Here is a 22,929-nt window from a genome sequence, read left to right as displayed (position 1 = left end):
CACACTGAGACGGACCAGGGTCAGTTCTGTGGGATTCTTGCCACAGGTGCATGATGTTAGTCAAATCACGAGCAAACATCCGACAAACCCAAACTGTGGGGCGTTCTGCGCAATAACCGAGCAGAACTCTTCACAGACACCGCGACAGACGGAGACTAGGCATCCGCCCAGAAAGAGGGCCCAAAGTCAGCACAGCACCAGGACAGATTCCGGACCAGAATAGGGGCGTTAAGGGAAAACTGGCCGATTTGTAACAAAGTCTCCGGGCTGGTTCATATGGGTGCTGTGGACCTCGACTTCCTTGCTTGGTTGAGCTGGCGTGTAGCACGTTTACCAGAAATGGATCCGGATCGTCGGGGAGCGGGCCGGCCGCTGTCCGGGAACTCTGTGCAACTGCTGCAGAGTAAGAAAGCGTTTACAAGACAAACAGAGAAATCTGAACACGGGATATTTAACATTAAGGATATTTAATATTAAGGAATCATCACTAATTTTTTTAGATGCAATTATGTTACATCGTGGTTATACTTTGTAAGAGGGAGTTCTATTTATTTTTTTTAAAGATTTTATTTATTTATTTGAGACAGAGAGAGCACGAGTGGTGGAAGGGATAGAGGGAGAAGCAGACTTCCTGCTGAGCAGGGAGCCCGATGTGGGGCTTGGTCCCAGGACACTGGGATCATGACCTGAGCCAAAGGCTGATGCTTAACCAAGTGAGCCAGCCAGGTGCCCCAAAGTGTCCTCCTATTTTAGTAGGGTGCCCTGAAGTGCGTGGGGATGGAATGGCATGATGCCAGGGATAACCAAAGTCACCACACAGCAGACAGCAGATGCCATGGGGCCGGGAGGGCTGGATGGGGGCCAGGCCAGGACGGGCCAGTACTGAGCAAGGAGGGCTGGGGTCTCTGTCCTGGCTTCCCCTTTTAGGCCCAGGGCCCGCGACACTTCGAGGAGCTTGTGCAAATGTGTTTAATGTCTCTTTGAGATGAGAAGAATAAAATGAACACAGCAATCATGAATACGTAATGAGCCCAGTCTGGATTTCATTGGTCTTTCTACCAACACAGCTGGAAGACAATAACTGGCCGCAGTTACGCGGGAGGTAGCCCGTGAAGGAACACGTCGTGAGCTCACAAACGTCCAGGTGCAGCCCTGACTCGCCTCCCTGCTTTTGTAGGTTTGATAGTCCCCACGATAAAAAAAGGCTTTTGAAAACGTTGGGTGACTCCTCGGCCAGGTGACCGAGGTCCACAGTGGGGGCGGGCTGACGGCACCCGCACACACTCTTGATACGACGTGGTGGAAATGGCTCTTTGGCTCTGGGCTCCTTCACCCTAAAACCCGTAACCTGAGCCCGATCATGAGGAAAACACCAGGCAAACCTCCACCGAGGGACGGTCCAGGAGATACGGTCAAGTCCTAACCCCTGGGACGTGGGGAATGTGATCTTCTTTGAAAACAGGGTCTTTGCAGACGTAATCAAGTTAAGATGAGATCGTTAGGGTGGGGCCCCATTCAATATGACCGGGGCCCCTATAAGGGAGGACAATGTGGACACAGACACAGACGCGGCGATGGAGGGGCACGGCCACAAGCCAGGGGGCGCCTGGAGCCCCCGGAAGCTGGAAGGGGCTGGAAGGACCCCGTCCTGAGGCTCTGGAGGGAGCGCGCCCTGCCCCACCTTGACTTCTGCCCTCCAGAACCGACCGAACCTTTCTGCTCTGGAAGTCACCCAGTGTGCTTTGGTACTTTGTTTCAGCAGCTGCGGGAAGTGAATGCAACCCCTGACCAGCGTGCGTCAAAACTGCCGGGGTCATCAAAAACAGAGGAAGTCGGGGGCTTCTGTCTATCCGCTAGATGGGATGCTCCCCGATTCATGAATCTCTGGGGAAAAAGCCAGTAAGCTCTTTAAAATTCACACACAAGGAAAAGTCTGAGAAATTGTCACAGCCCAGCAGCGCCTCAGGAGACATCCCGGCCTCATGTCGCGTGGTTTCCGGGCTGGGGTCCTGGGACAGCAAAAGGACACTGGGGAAAAACTGAGGAAATCTGAGTAAAGTGTGGGCCTCAGTTCATAACGGGTCCATGTTGGTTCATTAGTTAGTTTTAAAAAAGGTACCGTATTAACGTAGGGTGTTAGTAATGGGGAAACCGGCTGTGGCTTCACGGGGCGACTCTCTGCACCACCTTCACAATCCTTTCTGTAAATAGGACGATTCTGAAAAATAAAGTGTATCGTTTTATAAGTAAAAAAAAAAAAGTGTGGAATGAATCAGTATCTTGGCGCTGCCATCGCACAGGCTGGAGCCTCAGGCAAAGGACTGCATTTCTGCGTCAGTTTCCCCACCTGAAAACAGGTGGGCTGGCTTGTGTCACAGCCCCGAGGACCGTGGGGGACCGCGGTCTGGGGTAAGGGGAGCCGTTCCCATCCGTTTCTCCACCTTCATCAGAGGTGGTCGTGGCTCCTGGAATTCGGGGTGAGTAGCAACACAGACGGGGCTCAAATGCACGCCCCCCACCTTGTACAGGGAGAGACGCCGACTCCCGGCCTCCGGCTCCAAGAGTGTCAGTCCCACGCAGCTCCGAGGACGGGCCCTGCACAGGTGGGGGGTCAACACCAGCTTTCCCCTCCTTCTCCACGTGGCTACCCTGCCTGCGACAGGCGCCCTGAGAAGGGGCCGCGCACTGAGGCACAGGATGCCCCTAAGAAATCACAGGCCTCCAGACTGTCACGTCTTTAATGTCTTGCAAGGGGCCCCATAGAAGGGGAGGGAATAAATACAGAAAGGTGGTAAGATGCAGTGCGCCCGGCCCCCAGCCTGGGAAGTGGGGGAAATGCCTGTGGGCCCGTTTGCCTCGTCTGTAAACAGGGCAGGACACACTTTAAGGCGCAGACTCTGGACAGCGTTTTCCCGGTCTCTCTTCCTGCCTGAACAGAAGTCCCGGGGCTACCCAGACCTCGGGCTGGTAGATGCCACATCCTGTCCGCTAGGGGGCGCCAGAGTCCGCTCCCTCGCACTGAAGGACCACTCCCCTGTCATTGGGATGGCGCATCACCTCCGTGGGGGTCCGCGGCCTCTTCCCAGGGGAGGACTTGCCCAGGGGTGGGGGCAAGTCCTTCATCCCCTGCTCCCCTTACTTTTTCCTCCATCCTGTCATCCCAAGTGGCCCTTGTGCTCCATTTCCGAGGAGGTAAACGGAGTCAAGGGAGGACAAACGCAGGGGCTGTCCTGGTGAGGGGCAGAGAAAGGAGGGGGCGCCGACCCGCCTTCAACCCCTGACTCACTCACGGCCCTCCCGCCACCAGGACCTGGGGCTGAGCGACAAGGGGCATCTGGGCTCACGGAGCACCGGTCCGCCCGCAGGTCCCATCTGCCACGCACGGGTCTGAGCCCGGGGGCGGCAGGGCCTGGGTCACAGCAGGTTGATCTCGTCCAGGTAGCGGGCCAGCACCGAGTCCCGCACGTCCTTGAAGACCTTGCGGATGTTCTGGGTGTCCGTGGCGCACGTGTAGTGGCTGAATAGGCGCCGGGAGCGTGGACCCCTCCTGCCCCCGTCAGCACTGTCCACGCAGCCGGCGTACATGCCCGTGTACATGTCCAGGATGAACCTCTTGGCTGCCTCCGCGTCCTGCTTCGGGCCTGGGGGGAAAGGGGTGGGCGGTCAGGGCACGCGGCTCGTGGGGCAGGTGGGAGACTCTCCCTTCTGGGCCACGGAGGGGGATCTGGAGACCCTGCTCCAGACAGGCACTACATCAGGGCCGCAGGGGCCACAGGGACCACGCACCAGGGTGCAGGGCGGCGCCATCTTTGGTCTTTCCAGAGGGTCACATGACCACGAGGTCCAGCCGATGGGAGCCTCAAGAATGGACTTAGATGAGTCACATGACCTGGAATGGACCAATAAGACTTGGACCTGGGACTTTAGGCAGAACTGTGTTAAAGAAAGAAACCCTCTCACTTGGCTGGACTTGGCAACTGAGGGGGTGGGAACCTGGAGCTGTGGAGAAAGATCTTTTTGAGAGTGCAGATGGGTAAACTGAGGCCAAGAGAAGGGGAGGGATGGCAACCCTGAGGAGGCAGCTGACACGCCCCGTCTCTCTGCTGTGTCCGTGTCTGTCTCAAGCACTACACGAGCCAAGGCTTCGGGCACCCAAGACCTGGCTCTGCTACTCATTAGCTGGGGTGCCTTATGTGGGAGTCCGTGCAACCGCCGTGAGCCTCAGTTCCCTCATTTGTAAAATGGGGATCCTAGCAGTCCAAGCCTCCCCGAATGGCTAGGAGTCAACACAATCACGTAGAGGACTCTGTACTCAATAATCAGAATGTTATCGTCATTCTTCCAAAAAGGGGGTAAGGCTGGAGGCTCCTGACGCAGACAGCCTGGGTTCGAATCCTGCCTCTGCCACGCACTGGCTGTGTGGCTTTTGGCAAGTGTTTTGCACCTCCCTGTGCCTCGGTTTCCCCAACTCTATGGTGGTGAGAAGAAGGAATTCCACTGCACGCGGTGCTTCCAACGGTGTCCGATGCGTGAGCTGTTGTTATAATCACAGATGTTATTTAGGACAGAAGAGGGGAGGACTGAGCGCCAGAAGTTGGCAAAGAGTACTCCAGCCTCTGGCTGGAAGAAAAAGATGAGTCATGAAGGTTCCCTTTGATGTGAAGGAAAACAAATCCTTCAAAACTGGCCACTTTATCCACATCCCAAACTCTCCGGGCCATGTTCCCATTCCCAAGGCTGTTCAGCTGGGAAGGGAGTAAGGGCTGTCCGCCATGCTGGAATAAGTTGACATCTGTGTCCCAGGCCCCCAGGTCTTCTGGGTCTGATTGGCTGAGATGGGCTCACATGGGCTCTGAGCCCTGACAAGGCCAAGGGTCTCATCCACGGTGGTGTCACCAAGCATAAGTGCTGCACCTGCCCAAATCCCTGTCCACCCGGAACCTCAGACTATGACCTTGGTGGGAAATAGGGTCTGCGCAGATGCAGTTAGCCTGAAATGCGGTCACACTGGATCGGAGTGGGCCCAGCAGCCAATGACTGGAGTTCTTATAAGGAGGGGAAAGACACAGGCACACACACACACACACGCACACACGCACAGAAGGCCGTGTGACAAGTAGGGCAGATCAGAGTGATGGGTCTATAAGTCAAGAAACCCCAAGGATTGCAGGAGACCCCTGGGACAGATGTCCCCTCAGAGCCTCCAGAAGGAACCAATCCTGCTGGCATCTTGATTTCACACTTCTGGCCTCCTTACCGGAGAGGGGTACACTTTGGTTGTTTTCTGCCCCCTAGTTTGTGGCCCCAGGAAATGAAGCCAGCTTGTCCCCAGCACGGCCGCCATCACTCCCCTCCCTGTAGGTGGGTGCCATCTGGCCGTCAAGAGGGGCGTCTGTTTGCCTCCTTTTGAGCCTGAGCTGGCCTGAGTGATTTGCTTGACCAGTAGAATGAGGCATCTCTAAACATCCGGGACTTCTGAGGCTCCCCCCACCCACCCCGGGGCTGAAGTCTGGCTACCCCGAAACAGCCATGCTGTGAGGAAGCCCAAGCCTCATGAACGGGTCCTGGAGTAGGAGACACCAGATGGGGCCAGGGAGGGGTGCGGNGGTGGGACGTGGGGGGAAGAGAGCAGGAGAGGGAAGGAGGGGGAAGGCAGGGAGGGAGAGGGGCGCAGAGGGATCAGACACAGAGTGTTGGGAGTGGGAGGGGTATCGCGATCCGGGCCACCTCAGCTGATACCACACGCATCAGAGATGAACTTACCCACCTCGACCCTTCCCAACTTCCCGCCCTACAGAAACGTGAGCAAAGTCAAAGGGCTGCTTTAAGCCCCTAACTTTGGGGGCAGCTTGTCGCTCAGCTGGGACCTCCACCAGCCCCTTCACCGTGGCCCTCCAGGGACAGTGCGAGCCCACACAGCCCCTCCTGGGACCCACCAGAACTCCATCTCCCCTCGCTGTGGGATGTGCTAAATGGTGCGGTGGCCGACTCCCCGGCCTCCTCTCCAGAAGGCCAGGCCCTTTGGCGCTCGGGCTGAGCTGAGGGCTCGCTCCCAACCCCGCCCCCCCCCCCGCCCCATGTAGGGTTGCAGTCCTCCTGATTGATGCGCCGCGCGCTTGCGGAGACACGACCATGGCTAAAACAGGCACCGCATGTAAGAGGGTTGCTGTGTCTCTGAAAACTGAGCCATATGCCTTGGAAGGACTTATTCAAAGGTCAGGCATTGGTTTCCTTTTGAATCTGCTCTCTTCGATACAGATAAGATGACTACAAAAGATTCGAAAAAGAAATTTCAAAAATCTAGGCAGATTCTGGAAATAGTTGCCGGCGCCTTCCAGGTGTGGCTTATGACAATGAACTCTACAGCGGACCCACATGCAAAGGAGCTACGGCACCTGCCTCCTTAGAGCTCCCTGCTTGAAGCCACGGCACCAAGAATGCTGGGGGCTGTCGCTTTCTCCCCATTCTGCAGAGGGGGACACAGACTCACGGCTTGGGTCCAGAACTTAGGGCTGTCCGATCCCATTTGAAACTCCCCTGACTCCAGCTGAGGTCGAGGCTGGACCAGCATTTCTCTCGGGAGCTGCTTTCAGGAGGTGCAGGGTATAGAAAGTTCTAGAACCACTCACCCTGGAAACTGGGGAAGTAGGTAGCCAGGTGGGAAGTGGGGATCTTCTCCTCGAGGATGTCAGTTTTGTTGAGGAAGAGGATGACGGACGTGCTTTTGAACCAGGGCAGTTCCAGGATGGTGCCAAACAAGGCCAGACTCTCCTTCATTCGGTTCTGGGTGGGGGGAACAGGCAGGTCATTGCTCCAACGGTCAGCTTGGCCCAGACAGGAGCCCTCCCCCTCCATTTGCAGATGGGCTGTCAGCCTGACGTCCAGCAGCTTGGGGCTCCCCAGCTCCCAGCTGGGTCGGGGGGGGCGTGTCCATGCTTTTGTGTGGCCTCTACTGGCTTGACCAGCGTCCCCCACAGGTTCATGTCCCTCTGGAACTTCAGAATGCGACCTTATTTGGAAATAGGGTCTTCGAAGATGTAACTAGTTAAGAAGAGGTCATACTAGATCTCCACCTCCAATGGCAGAGGTCCGTATAAAGAGGAGACGTTGGGACACAGATACATAGAATAAGGTCATGTGACCACAGAGGTGGGGCAACATGGCCCAAGGATGGCCAGCGACCCCCAGAAGCAGGGGGAGCCGGGGACAGAGTCTCCCTCGCAGGCTCAGGAGGAACGATCCTGGCCACCGTGCTGATCTGGGGTGTGTGGCCTCCAGCGCTGGGAGAGGAGACGTCTCCGTGGCTCCAGCCCCAGCAAACTAGGACATGGCGGGTGGCTGCATTCGAGCAAGATGTGTGGCAGAACGACCTCAGATTCATTCTGTTTCATTTGGTCTGAGAGTCAAAACGTTAGCATCCGACCCTTGGCCTCCCCAGACTGTGCGGGTGAAACTTTAATCCCTAAAAGCGCAAACGTCTGAAACAAGCCAGGTCTTAATTAGGAGGAGAGTTCGCAAAAGAGCGATGCCCAGCCTTTCGGAATAAAAGCAGGACACCATCCCTGGGGCATGACCCATTTTCCCCAGCCAGCTGCATTGTGCTTCCTGGGGGCCATGTCTCAGGCCTTGAGCATCCCTTTGAGAGACAGACAGAGAGAGAGAGTGTCCAGGGTCCTGTCTACCCAGGTGCTTCTGGACCTGTGTGTTGGACTCAAAGCTCTGACCAAGGAAGAGTGGAGGGTGAGGCTCAGAGCCACGCCAGACACACACGGACCCACTCAAGAGTGGCGGTGGGGTTTCCTGCTCAGCTGCGGATCCCGGGGCCAGCAGAGGCAGCGCCCTTGCACCCGCAGCGGCCCTCACCTCCTGGTTGTTCTCCTCCAGACACTGGTCGTATTCGCTCAGCGAAGCCAGGTAGATGAGGGCGATCACGTTCTCGAAGCAGTGGATCCACTTCTTGCGTTCTGACTTCTGGCCTCCGACGTCCACGATCCTGCCAGGAATCACCCCCTGTGAGACCCAATCAGGACCCCCTGCCATGGCACCCCAGACCCCAGGCATGTCTGGGGCAGGTCAAGATCAATATTTAACAGCAGCAGGAATCGGTGCCAGCCTCTGGCCCAATGCCTCTGTTGTGTTACTGCATTCCAGCCCCTGTGAGGCAGGGGTTACTGTTGGTTCATTTACACATGGGGAAACTGAGGCACGGGAGAGGAGACTTCGCTAAGCTTCTGCACTGGGCTGCCTGATTTCCACTCCATGGTAGAGGACAGCGGGGCAGACACATCCAGGATCTGCCCTGGTCCTGGTGGGTGACCTGGGGCAAACTGCAGAACATGTGCAGAACTCGGTTTCCCCATCCGTGACACGCACATTGTTCTGAAGGGCCAACACCACATCCCCTCTGTGTGTGGCCCCGCCTCCACCTCCACACGCCACAACAAAAGCCCGAGCCCTCCCTCCTTCCTCTTCTCTCCTCTAAGAAATGTGGGTCACTGATAACAAGGCTTGCGTCATTTCCCCAGGGACGGGACTGTTACCCAGGCAGCCAACATAAATGCCAGAAGCCCCAGAGCAAGAAGGGACTTGCCCCTTTGTATGGACGGGACACCAAGGCTGGTGCCTGTGGCTCCCGATCCCCGAGACCAGCCCCTCCTGTGCCTCTTCAGACGCCCTGAAACCCCAGAGCAGAACGGGGAGGTGCAGCGGTTGAGAGTGGGGCTCTGGAGACTGAGGGAGATGTGGGGTTTGCTAGTCACCAGCCTCCAGTGTCACAGTCTCAGCTTCCTCTGAGCCCTCACTCCACGGATTAGCCCTGCCCCTAGCCTCAGAACGCACCCAAGGCTTCCCACCTGAAAACCAGCACCTCGGCCCAGCTTTTCCTGTGAGCTTCCCCAACCTCTAGCTTCACCCTAAACTTTGCCCAATTCGTCCACCCACATACTCACCCATCCATGCACCCATCTGTCCATCTATCTACCCACCCACCCACCCATGCATGCATCCACTCATCCATCCATTCACCCACCCTCCACACATCTACACATACATACACTCACCCATCCACCCACTCGTTCATCCTTTCATCTTTCCAAGCATCCTCCCACATTCATCGACTTCCACTCTGATCTTGAGCCGATCATCACTAGCAAAGCAGGAGAATCAAACTCATCCCCTAGCCTTGTGGGGCTCTCCAGCAGGGGAGGAGACGGATGGCAAACAGAAAATTAGGAACCACCCTCATAAGGACTATGAAAAGGCCAAAGAAGCATGTTCGGGGGGTCATTCTAGGAAAGTGTGGGACTCAATATTGGTGAAATGAACACAACCCCTGTGTCCAGTCCTCACCCTGCACCCTCCACAGCTCCCTGCCAGGAGCCCACGACATGGAGCTTGCTGAGGTCACTGATGAGCCTCTCACCACCAATCCCAGAAGTCCCTGCTCTCGGCGTACTCTTCCTGGCCTCGCCTTAGTCTTTGACACTGGCCATCACTCTGCCTGGATGACCCCTTGCTGCACTGGCCACTCACACCTCTGCCTTCCAGCTCAGGCCTGTGTGTGTCCAGCCACCTCCCAGATGACCAAGACCCCTCAGGCTCTAGTGCCCTGAACGACTTCATTGTCTAATCGAATACCCCTAGGCTGCCAGTGCCACCGTGGCTGAACGTTGACCCCATCACCTTGACTCTCGGATTCCTACACACACTGGTCCTGCCCATTCTACACCAAAAACAATTTTTGCACCATCCCCTCCTTTCCATCCCCGTGACTGATGCTCTGGCCCTTACCAATCCTTCCTGCCTGGATCATGGCTCCTGCCTCCTCCTGAGCGTCCTGACCTCCAGCCTCACCCCCTCACGGGGATCAGCCTCTGAGCTTCCCCCACTCTGAATCAATCCCTTTGGAACATCACTGACCACACAGTCTCTGTCTCCTCCTACCCAGCAGCCCTTCAAGACTTATCCTAGCGAATTCATCCTCATCCTTCAATGCCCTAGTACCACTGTCCTCTCCTTGGGAAGATGTGCTCTCCTAGAGCTCCGGTTGCCCCACTCTGGGCTCTTCCAGGTCTCAGACCTGACTGCAAGGGGGCTGAAGGTGTCTAGATCCAACTCTGCTCCCTTCAGCCTGGAAGCCCCTTGAGGAGTGGGACTGGGAAACTCCTACTCATCCTTCAGGGCCCCAGTTCCTTCGCCCTCCTCTAGGAAGCTTTCCCTGACTCGGCTGTGAGCTCACCGCAGGTTGGTCTTCTGCACGGAGAAGCAGTACTCGTTGATGCCGGTGGTAGGCATGCGGCTTCGGAGCACATCCTGCGCCGTGGGGGTGTAGTTCTCCTCGGTGATGCGCTCCAGGTGGGACAGGTAGCTGCGGAGTAAGGAGCCCTGAGGCCCAGTCTTGAAGCCTTAGTTTGTTTCTCAGACCCCCCCACCCAAAGCCCAGGAGGCCCCTGCTCGGGGAGGGGCCCGGATCTCTGGGTCTGCAGGTGGCCCAGAAGCATCACCCTGAGGCTGTGGGAGCATCGGGAAGAAGCAGTTTCACCCTCAGAGCAGCACGACCTCAAGGACAGTGTGAACTCAAGAACAGTCTCACTGAGGGGGTGAGGGTCACCTTCAGGGAGCTGTCACCCAGTGGCGCTGTCCCAAGAAAAGTAACGGCCTGGGAACAGGCTCCCAGCTGTCAAATCACCTGAGATGCCCAGCATGGTACTCAGAACAGTGTCACCCCGGGTCAGTGCCCCCCCAGGAATGACATCACTCTGGAGCAAGACCATCCATAGCCAGCCCACCCCACAGCATGTCCCACAGAGAGAGACCACCAGCCTGGGCCCTGTCTGTCCGAGAGCAATCCCCGGGAGGAGTTCCTCACTGGCTGCATCTCAGCTGTGCCCTGCACCCCACTCCTGCTGCCCGCGGGCCCCAGACTCACTACACAGCCGAGTCGAGCAGGTGGAACTCCCGGCGGCGCTCGTAGCAGGCCCGGATGCCGGCGTCCCTCCACAGCCACTGCATGGCCACGGCGTAGCGCTTCTCGAAAGTGGTCACTTTGTAGGGGTCCTGGCTCATGACCAGACTGGCATAGTGCTGGGGAGAGATGCACGGGGTGCGTCAGGGCAGCCTGTCAGGGCGGGGCCACCCTGCACACATCCCTGCAAGCCACCGCCTCTCTCTGCTATGGGGCCCCCTCCCCCTGCACACACACATTGTAGTCCTGCTCCTTCCCTCCGGCCCCCGTGTGTCCCCAGACGGAGGGCAGAGAGGCAGCAGAGAACACAGGTGGATGTCAGCTCTTGTTCTTGGACGCTTATGAGGCAAGTGGCTACAGGCGCCCCTCCACAGACTAGGTGGTGCAATGAAGCCCTGTGGCCAGGTCTCTCGGGGAGGCAGAGGCATGTGCAGCCTGAGCCGCCAGCCCAGCGGCCCTGTGTGTTTCCCCTTCCTCCTCACAGCAAGCTCTGCTCCATCTCTACCCCTTTCTTTCCAGCAGGAAGGCATCAATTCTGCTCAGACTACAGACTGGTGCGTGAACACACGTGGGTATGTGTGCACGTGGGCTTGCATGTGCCTGTGAATCCGCGTGCGTATGGGTGTGGATCCGGGCAAATGGACGCAGGCTTGCGTGGATCTGTGTGTTCCTCTGAGACTGGGAATGTGACTGAGATTTCCACGATCTCTAATTAACACTGTATTGAGGTCCTTGCCACTGTCATATGACAGGAAAAAGATAGGAAAGGTGTCAGATTTGGAAAGGAATATGTTACACTGTGATTATTCACAGGTAATATGACTACATGTAGAAAATCCAAAACAGCCTAGAGATGAGCTATCAGAATACACAACTTAACTTAGCAAGATCCCTGAATGCAAGATCAATAAACCAAAATCAAACGGGTGGCTATATATCAACCACGAACCAGTGGAAATTTTTAAAAATTTAAATCCCATTTACGGTAGCACCGAAAGGTATCAAATATCTAGAAATAAATTTAACAACACGTGAAAGCTCTCTACACTGAAATGTAGAAAGCATCATAAGAAAAATTTAAAGCATCTAAATAATTGCAGTGCTATGCCACGTTTGTGAATTGAAAGGTTCAGCATTTTTTAAGCTGCCAATTCTCCCCAGATTAATCTACAGATTCCATCCAATTCTACCAAAACCCCAGAAAGGTGTGAAGTGGTGTGTGTGTGTGTGTGTGTGTGTGTGTGTGTGTGCGCACAAAAACTGACAAGATAACTCTAAACTTTATGTAGAAAAGCAAAAGGACCTGGAGGAGCCAAGACAATTTTGAAGAACAAACTGGCAGGATTTACACTAGCAGGCTTGAAGCGTAAATATTAGGAAGCTACAATCATTAACATGAAGTGATATTCACTCAAATGTAGATAAATTGACCAACAGAACAGAACAGCAAGCATTAGCAGGTCCAGGTACATTTGAACACCTGATTTATCACAAAGATAAGACTGTGGTACGGTAGGAAAAACATAAGAGACAGTAGCACGATGGACTATTGCCCAGGGGGGAGCGGGGGTGGGAGGAGAAGGAAAGAAACATAATCCCTGCCTCACACCATGCACAAAAATCAATTCCAGGTGGAATGTAAATCTAAATATGAAACAATAAAGCTCCCTTTAAAAGGTAGCAATAGAGAGATTAATCATGACTGGGGTGGAAAAACATCTCAATCTGGCTCCAACCCTCCCCCCAAAAAAAACACACCATTAGCCAGAAGATTGACACACTGGACTGCATTAAAATTAAGAGCTATTCATCCAGACACCATGAAAACAGTGAAGATGGGAAGAACGGATGGGGAGAAAATATTTGCAAAATATGTAATAAAGGCTCATATCCAGAACATACAAAGAATCTGCTACAAATCAGTAAGAAAAAACTGACAATACTTTTTTTTTTTTAATGGGCAAAACTAAAAACAAAAACAAAAATGGGCAAAAGTTTTGAACAGGTGATTTACAAAATGGAATATCCAAGTGTCCAACACACATAAGAAAAAGTGTGCAACCTCCTTATTAACCAGGGAAATGCGAATCAGAACCACAACAAAACACGACCAAGAACCCACCAGAATGGCTACAACAAGGGGACAGAATTAGGTGTTAGCTAGGATTTGGGGCAAGCAGAACTCTTCATGCACTGCTGCTTGGAGACAGTTTGGTGTCTCCTAATCTAATCAACTTTCTGATCCACATCAACTTCTATGCGGAATGAACGAATGAACCTGGGGGGCATCATGCTAAGGGAAATAAGCCAGTCACAGAAGGACAAACACTGCAGGGTCCCACTCACATAAGGCATCTAGAAAAGGCAACCCCACAGACATAGAGAGTGGAATGGGGCTGGTGGAGGGGGGATTCGGGGAGCTGCCATCCAAGGGTCATGAAGTTGTGGTTAGGAAGGTGAATGCACTCCAGAGATTTGCTGTTACCAGCCCTGCATCATGCACATCGAGATCGGCTACGAGGGTAAAGCTCGTGGGAAGCGTTGCCAAACAAAATTTAATAAGAAAGTGATGTGACCTGTGCATGCATAGCGGCCCTCCCTGCAGCAGGACGGGCAGGACACAGTCAAACATTTTCACGGCGAAACAGGGGCTGGTTCAGGACTCCAACCCTGGGCATCGAGGGGTCCGGGGAGAGATGACCCAGCCCGGAGGTCCACAGGGGACGTGTGAGAGGGGCACTGATGCCACGCTGCCTGGGATACACGGAAGATCCCCAGGAAAGTGCTGGGGTGAACCTAACAAGACCTGGGGGCCTGAAACACACGGTCATGACCTACGAGCTGACCTGGGGGGTCTGAGGGGACACAGCCCTGACCTGGGGGATCTGAGGGGACAGGGTCTGACCGGGGGCACTGAGGGGACACAGCCTGGACTTCGGGGTCCAAGGGGAACCTCCTGCCCTGGGGTCCTAGTGGACGCAGCTTGGGTCTGGGGGTCTGAAGGGACACGGTCCCACCCCGAGGTCCAGAGGGCCCCACCCAGCTTGAAGCCCCGGCGGGAGGCCCCAGGATGCTCACGCTGCTCTCGGGCCTGCTGAAAGGGATCTGCAGCCGGTCCATGGCCTCGATCATGGCCCGCATGGAGACGAAGATGTTCTGGTAGACCAGCGGCCGGAAGCCCTTGCGCTCCTCCTCCGAGTAGCCCGCCCCGTGGATGATCCGCATCTGCTTGATGAACGTACTCTTGCCGCTCTCGCCCGTGCCTGCAGAGCGGGGTGCACATGGGTTCACACAGCACAGCTCAGCCCTGGGGCTCCCGCCACCCGCCGCCCGCGCCTGCAGGGCTCCAATCCTGGCTCGGCCAGGGCCGCACTCCGTGACCCTGGGCGAGTGCCTTCTCCTTCCGGGCCTCAGTTTCCCCAGCTGTAAGATGGGGTTCTCAACAGACCCTGCCCGCCAGCTCCCAGGAAAGGAGGTCACTGTCAGGGGCTCCCAGGGAGGTCAGTGAACTATGGCCTGACCGGCGATCCAGCTGGCCGCCTGGTTCTGCGTGGCCAGCAAGTTTTTGCAGCTTGTATGATGGCTTTTACATCTCTAATACTTTTTACGGTTGTGGTTTTCACATTTTTAAATGATGGAAAGGAATAAAAACAAGACTATTTCGTCACACGTGGAAATGATATGAAATTCTTGTGACAGTGCCCATAAATAAAGTTTTATTGGCACACAGTCACTCCCATGTGCGTACAAATGGTCTATGGCTGTTTCCTCGCTACAACAGCAGGGTTGAGCAGGGAGACAGAGACCATCTGGCCCCCAGGACTGAAAATGTTTACCATCTGCTTGTACAGAAAAAGTTTGTGGACCCCTGGCCCGCGGCACGCCCGGACATAGTAAGAGCTCCATTAGCGTTCACTGTTATCAGTAGTAGTACTGACTGTAGTTAGAATCGCTGTTATTGTTATTTGCTATAATAATTTCAGGTAGAGAAAATTTCATGAAGGAAATACAATAGAATAAAGAGTGTTTAGCTGACTATAGCTGAATGTCGGGAGGGCTTCCCAGTGGAGGTGACTTGCAGGGTGGAGCCTCGAAGGCTGGGAAGATTGCTCTTGTGCCAAGATGTGGAGGAAGGGCACATCGTATAGAGGGCACAGCCCATGCAAAGGTCCTGGGGCAGAACCAGGCCTGGTGTTTTGGAGGAACAGCGTAGAGGCCATTTGGCTGGAGCAGAATGGGCGAAGGAGAGAGAGGGAGGCGGGCAGGGCTGGGAGGGGATGGGGCAGGTGGTGCAGAGCCTAGGGGACCACAGAGAGGACTTGGACTTTGACCCCAGGGAGGATGGTGGGGAGTGGAACACCTGACCCAGGTCCTCACAGGTACCCTTCTAATGACTGCTGTAGTAAAGACAGACTGGTGGGCAAGGGCATGAGCAGGGGGTCCGGGGTGGTGGCCTAGCTGAGTGATGATGGGGGCAGGACCCAGGTAGAGAGAAGGGGACATTTGAGAGATATTTGGGAGACAGACTCAACAAGACCTTGCTGAGGGACCAGAGGGGTCCTTGCAGGGCCAGCTACACAATTTATGGGGTCAAGTGCAAGATGAGGCCCTTCTGAGCCCAGGGCACTGTGGGCCTGCCCCACTCCCACACCCAGGAAGCTGGCCCTGGGCTTGCGACAGTAACACTTGGACCTTCAACGGCCCGGGGCTGGCAGCTCAGAGACCAAGACTCAACCCACCGCAGCCTGAGCTCCCTGTGTGCCTCTGTTTTCCTGTTTGTCAAGTGAGCGTGACAGCCGGGCAGGAGCTGAGACCAGGAGACCCCTCCAACACCTTTCTGCCCTGCCCAGCTCCTGGGGGACACTGGCAGGGGGTCCTTCCAGGGACAGGGTGGCGGACTGGAAGGAGGAACAGGGAGCAGCAGAAAAGGAAGGGGTGGTCTGGCTGGAACCCAGAAAGAGGAAATGGGGCAGAGGGAGCAGAGGCAGGTGGAGAGGGGGGAGTGTGGGAACCGGAGAGAAGAGAGGCGCTGTCTTGCATGACCCCCCCTAAGCTCCCCATCCCCACATATCTGAGGGCAACAAGGGCCGGCTGGGGTGACACCAGGTCTTCGTTAAGGCCACTGGACTCGAGGTCCAAGAGAAACAGCTGCTTTTCTCCCGCCCTGAGGGACATCAGCAGGGAAAGGGGAGAGCGGCCGGGCTGTGAGCCAGGTGTGCGGGCCGGGCTGGTGGAAGGTTCCGCAGTGCGCGCATCCCCTGCTCCTGGTCCTCGTCCTGGGGGTCCCTGCTTTGTGGTGGGACTCAAACCCATGAAGTATTTAGGGGTAAATAGTTGTCAGGCCTGCAACTTACTTGCAAGAAGTTCAGGGGGGGAAAATGAGTATGTATATATTAAATATACGAATATATAGCAAAACAAATTACAGATTAGTGAAGCATTATATAAATAATGGATATACACAGAGAGAGGGCGGGAGAGGGGGGAGGACAGAGGGAATATGGGAAATGCCAGCATCTGCAGAAGAACCGGGCGCCACTTCTCCGCGAGGTCTGAAAGCATCTCACGCGGCGGGTGAAGGAGCGGGGAGAACCTCACATGCAGTGTGAGATGCCCGGTGCGATGCCAGAACCAGAAAAGGGCCCCAGGGAAAACCCGTCATATTCCGGGTCCGGCGTGAATTTCTCAGCCGTGACAAACGTGCCACACTCTCCGACACGTGAACGTGAGGGGAAGCGGTGTAGCCGTCGACAGGAACTCTCTCTAGTACTTTGCCATTTTCCTGTACGTGTAAAATTATTCCACAATAAAAAGTTTCTCCCCCAAACACCCCATGCGATGGGTCCACGGCTGAAACTCTGCAACGTGGAGCCATATGTGTGTGAGATTACGGAATTTCTTGGGGTGTATCCAGCTCACTGAATGTCCCTGCAGTGGACAAACCGGGGTCAGGCCACCGCTGCTCACACAGGAGGAGCCCGGAGACAGATCACTGGGCCCCCAGAGCTCTGGCAACATGGCATGGCAGCGGTGGCCGTGAGCCCAACAAGTACTGTCTTGCCAGAGCCTCCCCGGACCGAGGGATGGCTCTTGGCTCACTCTTCACGTGGGGAAACTGAGACCCAGACAGGCTGATGGGATTGCCGTGGGCCACGCAGCTGATAAGTGGCCGAGCTGGGATGCAAACCTCGTTCCGTCTGAGTCTAGAGCTCCTGGGTTTTAAGCAGGATACCAGAAAGTTCCCCATAACAGTAATCACAGGGAGCATGATTTAATTCTTGGCGTCTGCCCAGCCCTGGGCCGGAACAGTCCGTGCCTGTCCTCAATCAGTCCTCACAAAGATTCCCACTGGTTCACCATCTGCAGAAGACACCCAGGGATCAGAGAGGTGAGGTGATTTTCCCAGGGTCACACAGCTAGCGGAGAAGCCGAGCAGTAAACTCAAGCCCTTACAGGTCCTAAGCCAACAAAATGGGATACGGCCAACAAGCCGGGTCAGCTGTCTTCCAAGTATCAGATGATGTCATCTGTCTGCAGCTGCTTGGAAGCTGGATGGGGGTGGTGGGTGGGGGGGAGTACTGAGGCCAGCGCAGGGGACCACGCCCTTTGCCCTCTCAGACCTCGGTCCCCCTGGGAGTGTGGAAATCGACAGCTAACTTGATTTTCTTCTCCTCTCTTCTGTTTCGTTAAAGGAAAAAAAAAATCCTGGTCACCACCCACAACATGGATCTTGTGACTCATGAATGGGTCACAGGCTGAAGTCTGAAAACTCCAGCGGGTGGAACCCCCTCTTTGCAGCCCAGGACCATCCTGAAGCCAGGAAGGATTCTGGAACTTCTCCAGCCCCAGGCTCCCAGTCGGCTTCGGGAAAGCCCCCCCAGTGGGGCTGGGGGCCGCAGGGGGAGCTCTGCCCACCTGGCGGGCCAGAAGGGAAGTGGCTGCTTCCTTCTGGGGATGGATGAGGAAGTGGAACGTCGCAGACACCGGGAGGGGCTGTGCCAAGCCCGGGCATCACGAGACACCCGTGCAGCTCCTTCCCGGGCGGATGGCAGCTCCAGGAAACTGAGCCTCGAGGGCACAGGGAGCCAGGCCTGGACGGCTAGAGGGCAGGCGGCTCAGCATCTCTGTCCAGCTCGGCTCAGACTGGCTGCTGACCCCAGACCAATCCAGTCACCTCCCTAGGCCTCAGTTTCCCCATCTGTCACTGGGGAATCGGTGATTTTCTCTCCAGGGGCACATGCACAGGGAGGTCAAATGCATGGACTTTGGAACCAGAATTCTAGGTTCTGATGCTGGCTGTGTGACTTTGGGCAAATCGCTTCACCTCTCTGGGCCTCGGTTTCCCCATCTTCTCTACTTCAGGTGCTGTGAACAGAGCTGGCTCCTCTAACGGCTTCATTCTGATGCTCCCCGCTCCCCAACTCACCAGTCGCTTCTTGTCAGGGACCGACTCCTGGCCCCTCAGGCTGCTTCCTCAAAAAGATCAGCCACCTCCAGGAAAAAATAACTTTTGGATTCAATTCCTGTTTTCAAGAAGGGAGAGTGGCGTGGAGGCCGCCCTCGAGGCTGGGGGGTGGGAGGCAGGTCGAGACCACAGTCCACAGCACGGTCCACAGGTCCCAGCGTGTGGGACGCGGGCCACCTCCCCTCCCCCCACCTGACACCAGCAGAAGGGGCTTCCTGAGGTGGGGCTAGCGGGGCAGCAGTCAGAGCCGTGGGGGGCAAGGGACCTGCCCAGCTCTGGCACAGCGCCGGGAAAAATCGCCCCGAAACAGGACGCATTCATTCCCTTATTCGTTTATAAAGTCTGCTCTGGGCATCTGCCCTATGTCGGGTTCACCGAGTTCCTGGGCCGGATGCTGGGGACCCCGGGAATGAAGGAGAGAGACGCGGTCCCCACCTTCATGCTGTTTGCTGTGTCACTGGAGAGACAGACAACGAAGAACAAGGGAACAAGTCTAAGAGGGTGTCAGTGAGTGAGTGCTTGGAAGAAAGATCAAGGGGTTCAAATGGAGGAAAGAGAAGCCTGGGTGGTCTTTGCAGCCGGCGAGTCCAGGAAGACTTCTCCGAGGAGGCTACACACGGGCCATGCTGCCTAGAGTGAGAGCACCAGCCACGCGGAGGTGTGGGTGATGCTGACAGCTCCCAGCAAGAGCACAGCACGTGCAAAGACCCTGAGGTTCACATGTATGAACTTGTGTGCAAGGAAAGATCACCATCACCGATAAACATGAGCCTGATGGGTGGAGGAAAAGCAAGCAGACGGAACCAAAGAGGGGCCACCCCCCCAATGCTCCAGGCCTGAAAGGATGATTGGGGGGGTGGAAGACACCTGAATGCCTAGCCCTTTGACAGCTTTGAAGGAAAGGGCAAGTGCTTTGAAAGGCACTGACAACCAAAACTCACTCGAGAAGAAATAGCCTAGCTAGGCCTAATCATATTATTATTAAAAAGTAATCAATCCCACATCATATATCACGCCTATTATTATTGTAAAAGCCTACCTGGTCTCAAGAAATCAGAGATAGCTATTAAAGTAATTAAATTCTTAATTAAAAGCTTCCGGGCTCAGACAGCCTCATTGATGACTTTACCAAAGTTTAAGGAAAACATCTTTGTTTTAAGGAAGTTAAGGAAAGTTAAGGAAAAGAAAATAGTCCATGAAAAACAGCAAAGAAGCCAAGTGGCCACCAAAGGATTATGGGAGGAAGGAGCAGGAGCTGGGGTCTGAGAGGCCACAGGGCGGGTGTCTGGATCCGGCTGGCCATCCCCGTGCCAGCTTTCTTGGAAAACTAAATGGGGGGGGGGCAGGTGTCTTTTACTGGAACTACGTATGAGACTAGAGTGAGAAGGGCCCTGATTCAGGCGCAATCCTGGGGGCCCCTGGCCACCGAGCCAGGGAAGAGCAAGGCCACCGCACAGATGGCCAGCCTCCTGGCCCCGGGGCCGGCTGGCATCTGTGACTCCAGGACCCCTGACACCTTCCCCGCACCCCCACCCCAGGGCTCAGGATGACCCGTGCAGGGCAAGGCCAGAGGGGAGTGGACATGCGAGCAGGACAAGACTTTGAGCTTCCCGGGGCCACAATCTCAGAGCCTTCCAATCAGCCGGCCCTGTCCCTCTCCCTTCCACCCTGTTTTCTTTTCCTCCTTGCTCTTCTCGCTGCCGGAAATTATTTTATGAGCTCATTGGTTTATGGGCTAACGTCTGTCTCCCTCATGGCAAGATGAGGACCACGGACGCCAGGACATTGCCCGTGTCCGTGGCTGCTGCACCCCGTGAGTTACTCGCTGACTCTTGAATGAATGAATGAATGAATGAATGAATGAATGAATGAATGAGTCAGCCAGTCCGTGGGTCAGTTAGAACCTCTGGCAATGCCCCGGCCCGGGGAGTCTGCAGATAGCGAGAACACACACGGCTCAAGCCCTCTGTGGCGGGCCGCATGGCCGGGGAGAGGGCGGGAGGGCCCTGTGCAGACGGACAGACGGATGGACGGACAGCCGCCCACGAGGCCTGGGCAGGCTGCAGACCTGAGCTCATCGCTCCCTTCCCCTGACGCGGCAGCCCGAGCCGGTAGGGCGTGCTGGGCCTGCCACCCCGGGGCCACCTCCGTGCCAGCACGTGCCCTGCGAGGGGGCTGGACAGGGATGTCTCTGCGCCTTGGTCTCCTCGCCCAGAAGCGGGCTCCCCGACTGTCCCAGCCGGCGGGGGTCGGGTCCCGGTCCCGGGTCCCGGCCCGCCGGCGCCGCCTGCCCCACTCACCCAGCAACAGCAGCTTCAGCTCCGCGCGGTCCCGTTTCTTCTGCTCCAGCAGGATCCTGTTGATCTCCTGGTCGATACGGGCTGCCGCCTTCTCGTCCTCCGTCAGGCACCAGGGGCAGCAGCGCCAGGTCAGCGAGCGGGCCATGGTGGGGGCCTCAGCGGGCACGAGGCGGCATGGCCCCGGCCGCGGGGAGGGCTCCTGGCAGCAGCCCGCGGGGGGCCGCGCTCTTCGGGGAGGGGGTCACCCCCAGGGACCCCTGACTTCCCGGCCTCGGGCACCGGGCACCCCGCTCGGCGAGGCCTCAGTGCCCGGCACAGGCGGGTGGAGGCAGGAGGAGGAGCCCAAGAAGGTGCGGAGGCTCAGGGCTCCCCGCCCATCTCCAGGCCTGCCCGCCCGGCCCTGCCAAACTGGTTGAGGGTGCGTGCCCCCGGGGAGGGCGGGCTGCCAGCGAGGAAAGGCCCCGACCACAGTCTGCCTCCCGCAGCACCCGCTGGGCCCTCCTTCCTCATTCTGGAGAAGGCGTGGACTCCATCCTCTCTGGACCTCTGACGCCGCCTCCAGGCTGGCCCCAGGCCCACCCCTTCTTCCCCTCCTAGGAGCCAATTAGGAGAGATCAGCAGAATGCCAATAACGATTTTTTCGAAAAACAGCAAAGGCGCGGGGGCTCCCATATATGGGAGTTCCTGTTACCCCCCATGTGCAGAGGAGCAAACTGAGGCACAAAGCCAGGAAGTGACTTGCGGGGGCAGCCCCGGCGGCAGCGGAAGGACAAGATGGGGCTGGGAGTCCGCGAGGCCCCAGGCTCTAAACGCGACCAGGCAGCCCTGGGCAGGGGCTGTTCCTTCTTCCTGCAAACATTTATTGAGTGACTACTGTGTGCCAGACACAGTTCTAGGCACGACAGGGAACAAAAGGACGAAATCCCTGGCCTCCCTCCCTAACGTCCTAGACACAGACACGGAGGAAGAAGCACATTTTGTAAACATATTCCAGCCTGTTGGATTGGGATACGTTCTGAACAAAGCATAAAGCAGAGCAGGGGGTGGGGGATGTTGGGGTGCTGGGGGTCAAGGAAGGTCACACGGACCGGATGACAAGCGGCATGAGGAGGAGCCAGACAGGCAGCCTGGGCGTCGGAGGACCTGGGGAGTCGAAGCCATTCAGGGAGAGTTCAGGGACTCTCCCGACAAGGCCTCGGGGCCACCTGACCCTTCCCCTTGGGCCCCCGGACCCGAGAAGCAGGACGGTGACACAGGGCAGGAGAATACACAACCGCTTCCCGGACAGACACTCACAGCCGAAAGGGAGGTCTTGGGTTGTCTCCAATCCTGTCGCTCCTTGCCCTGTTTGGGTGCAGAACACCCTTTGAGAAGTTCTAGAAAGCTCTAGAAAATTCTGGAAAACCCCTCCCCTTGGAGATATGCGTCATTCGGGAGCCTCTGTGGACACCTCTCAGATGGTGGTAGCAAGGCAAGGATCAGAGAGGGTGAGCGAAGAGCCCCGATCACACAGCAGCAGCCGTCTGTCCTCCCCCACGCCCGGCCGGCGAGATGGTGCGGTTTTCTTTGCTGTTGATTCATAACGAATGGCAGATGGGAAGTTCGATAGGGGCCCCCCCGCTGGGTCACTGGGGCTGGTAGGCGCTGCCCTGCTCACCCGCCCTCCCGCCCACAACCGGATGGCTGTGAGGAGAGGTGCTCCCCAGGGCTGGAGGCCGGAGTGACTTCCCACTCGGGCCAGATGAAGAAAAGCAGAAATAGGTCCGAGCCGGGCAGAGCTGGGAGGGCCGCCAAACAGAAAGCACCAGCTTGGCAAAACCGGGAGGCCGGGCTGAGTCACAGACGCGGGCGCAGGAGGCAGAGGACACGGAGGGCCCCGCCGACTGATTCCCGAGGGGACACCAGGCCCCCAGCCGTCACCGCAGGACCAGGGTGTGGGGCCTCGGCTTACCCTCTTCCGTGGCTCCCACCGGCCTCAGAGAAAACGACCCAGGTCTCCTCCCCGCGCCGGGGGCCCGGCCTCTGTGAATCTCTCCAGCTTCGAAATCAATCTCCCTTCCGGTCCCTTAACCGGTGAGCTGCTTCCCGTCCCTGTGCCAGCCGCCGCTCGGGACATCTGTCACGTTTCAGTTCATTCGGGAATACCACGGTGCCCTGTGTGTGTAGTTTCCACACACACACAACGCGTGAAACATGAATAT

The 22,929-nt window shown here is 56.5% G+C and overlaps 1 protein-coding gene across 6 annotated transcripts; it reads right to left on the bottom strand.

Moving 5' to 3' along the window:
- Window positions 1-2,724: 2,724 nt before the first annotated feature.
- GNA15 (G protein subunit alpha 15) lies at window positions 2,725-22,912 on the bottom strand. 6 transcript variants are annotated; one of them, XM_034657472.1, is made up of 10 exons: window positions 22,680-22,912; window positions 22,179-22,297; window positions 22,025-22,072; window positions 20,729-21,577; window positions 14,042-14,226; window positions 10,928-11,082; window positions 10,238-10,366; window positions 7,864-7,993; window positions 6,630-6,783; window positions 2,725-3,641 (listed from the first exon to the last, which is right to left on the bottom strand). In XM_034657472.1, exons 4-10 carry the CDS (start codon window positions 20,871-20,873, stop codon window positions 3,415-3,417), a joined length of 1,125 nt encoding a protein of 374 aa, XP_034513363.1. In that variant the 5' UTR covers window positions 20,874-21,577; window positions 22,025-22,072; window positions 22,179-22,297; window positions 22,680-22,912; the 3' UTR covers window positions 2,725-3,414. The 6 variants fall into 6 exon arrangements, with proteins under 6 accessions (XP_034513363.1, XP_034513364.1, XP_034513360.1 ...); XM_034657473.1 differs by having other exon boundaries at window positions 20,729-21,321; XM_034657469.1 differs by having other exon boundaries at window positions 22,025-22,297.
- Between the last annotated feature and the right edge of the window lie 17 nt (window positions 22,913-22,929).

This window comes from Ailuropoda melanoleuca, chromosome 4 (assembly GCF_002007445.2).
Source record: "Ailuropoda melanoleuca isolate Jingjing chromosome 4, ASM200744v2, whole genome shotgun sequence".
NCBI lineage: Eukaryota > Metazoa > Chordata > Mammalia > Carnivora > Ursidae > Ailuropoda > Ailuropoda melanoleuca.
The sequence above is the reverse complement of the archived record's forward strand: the minus strand, read 5'-3'. Positions and strand labels throughout refer to the sequence as shown.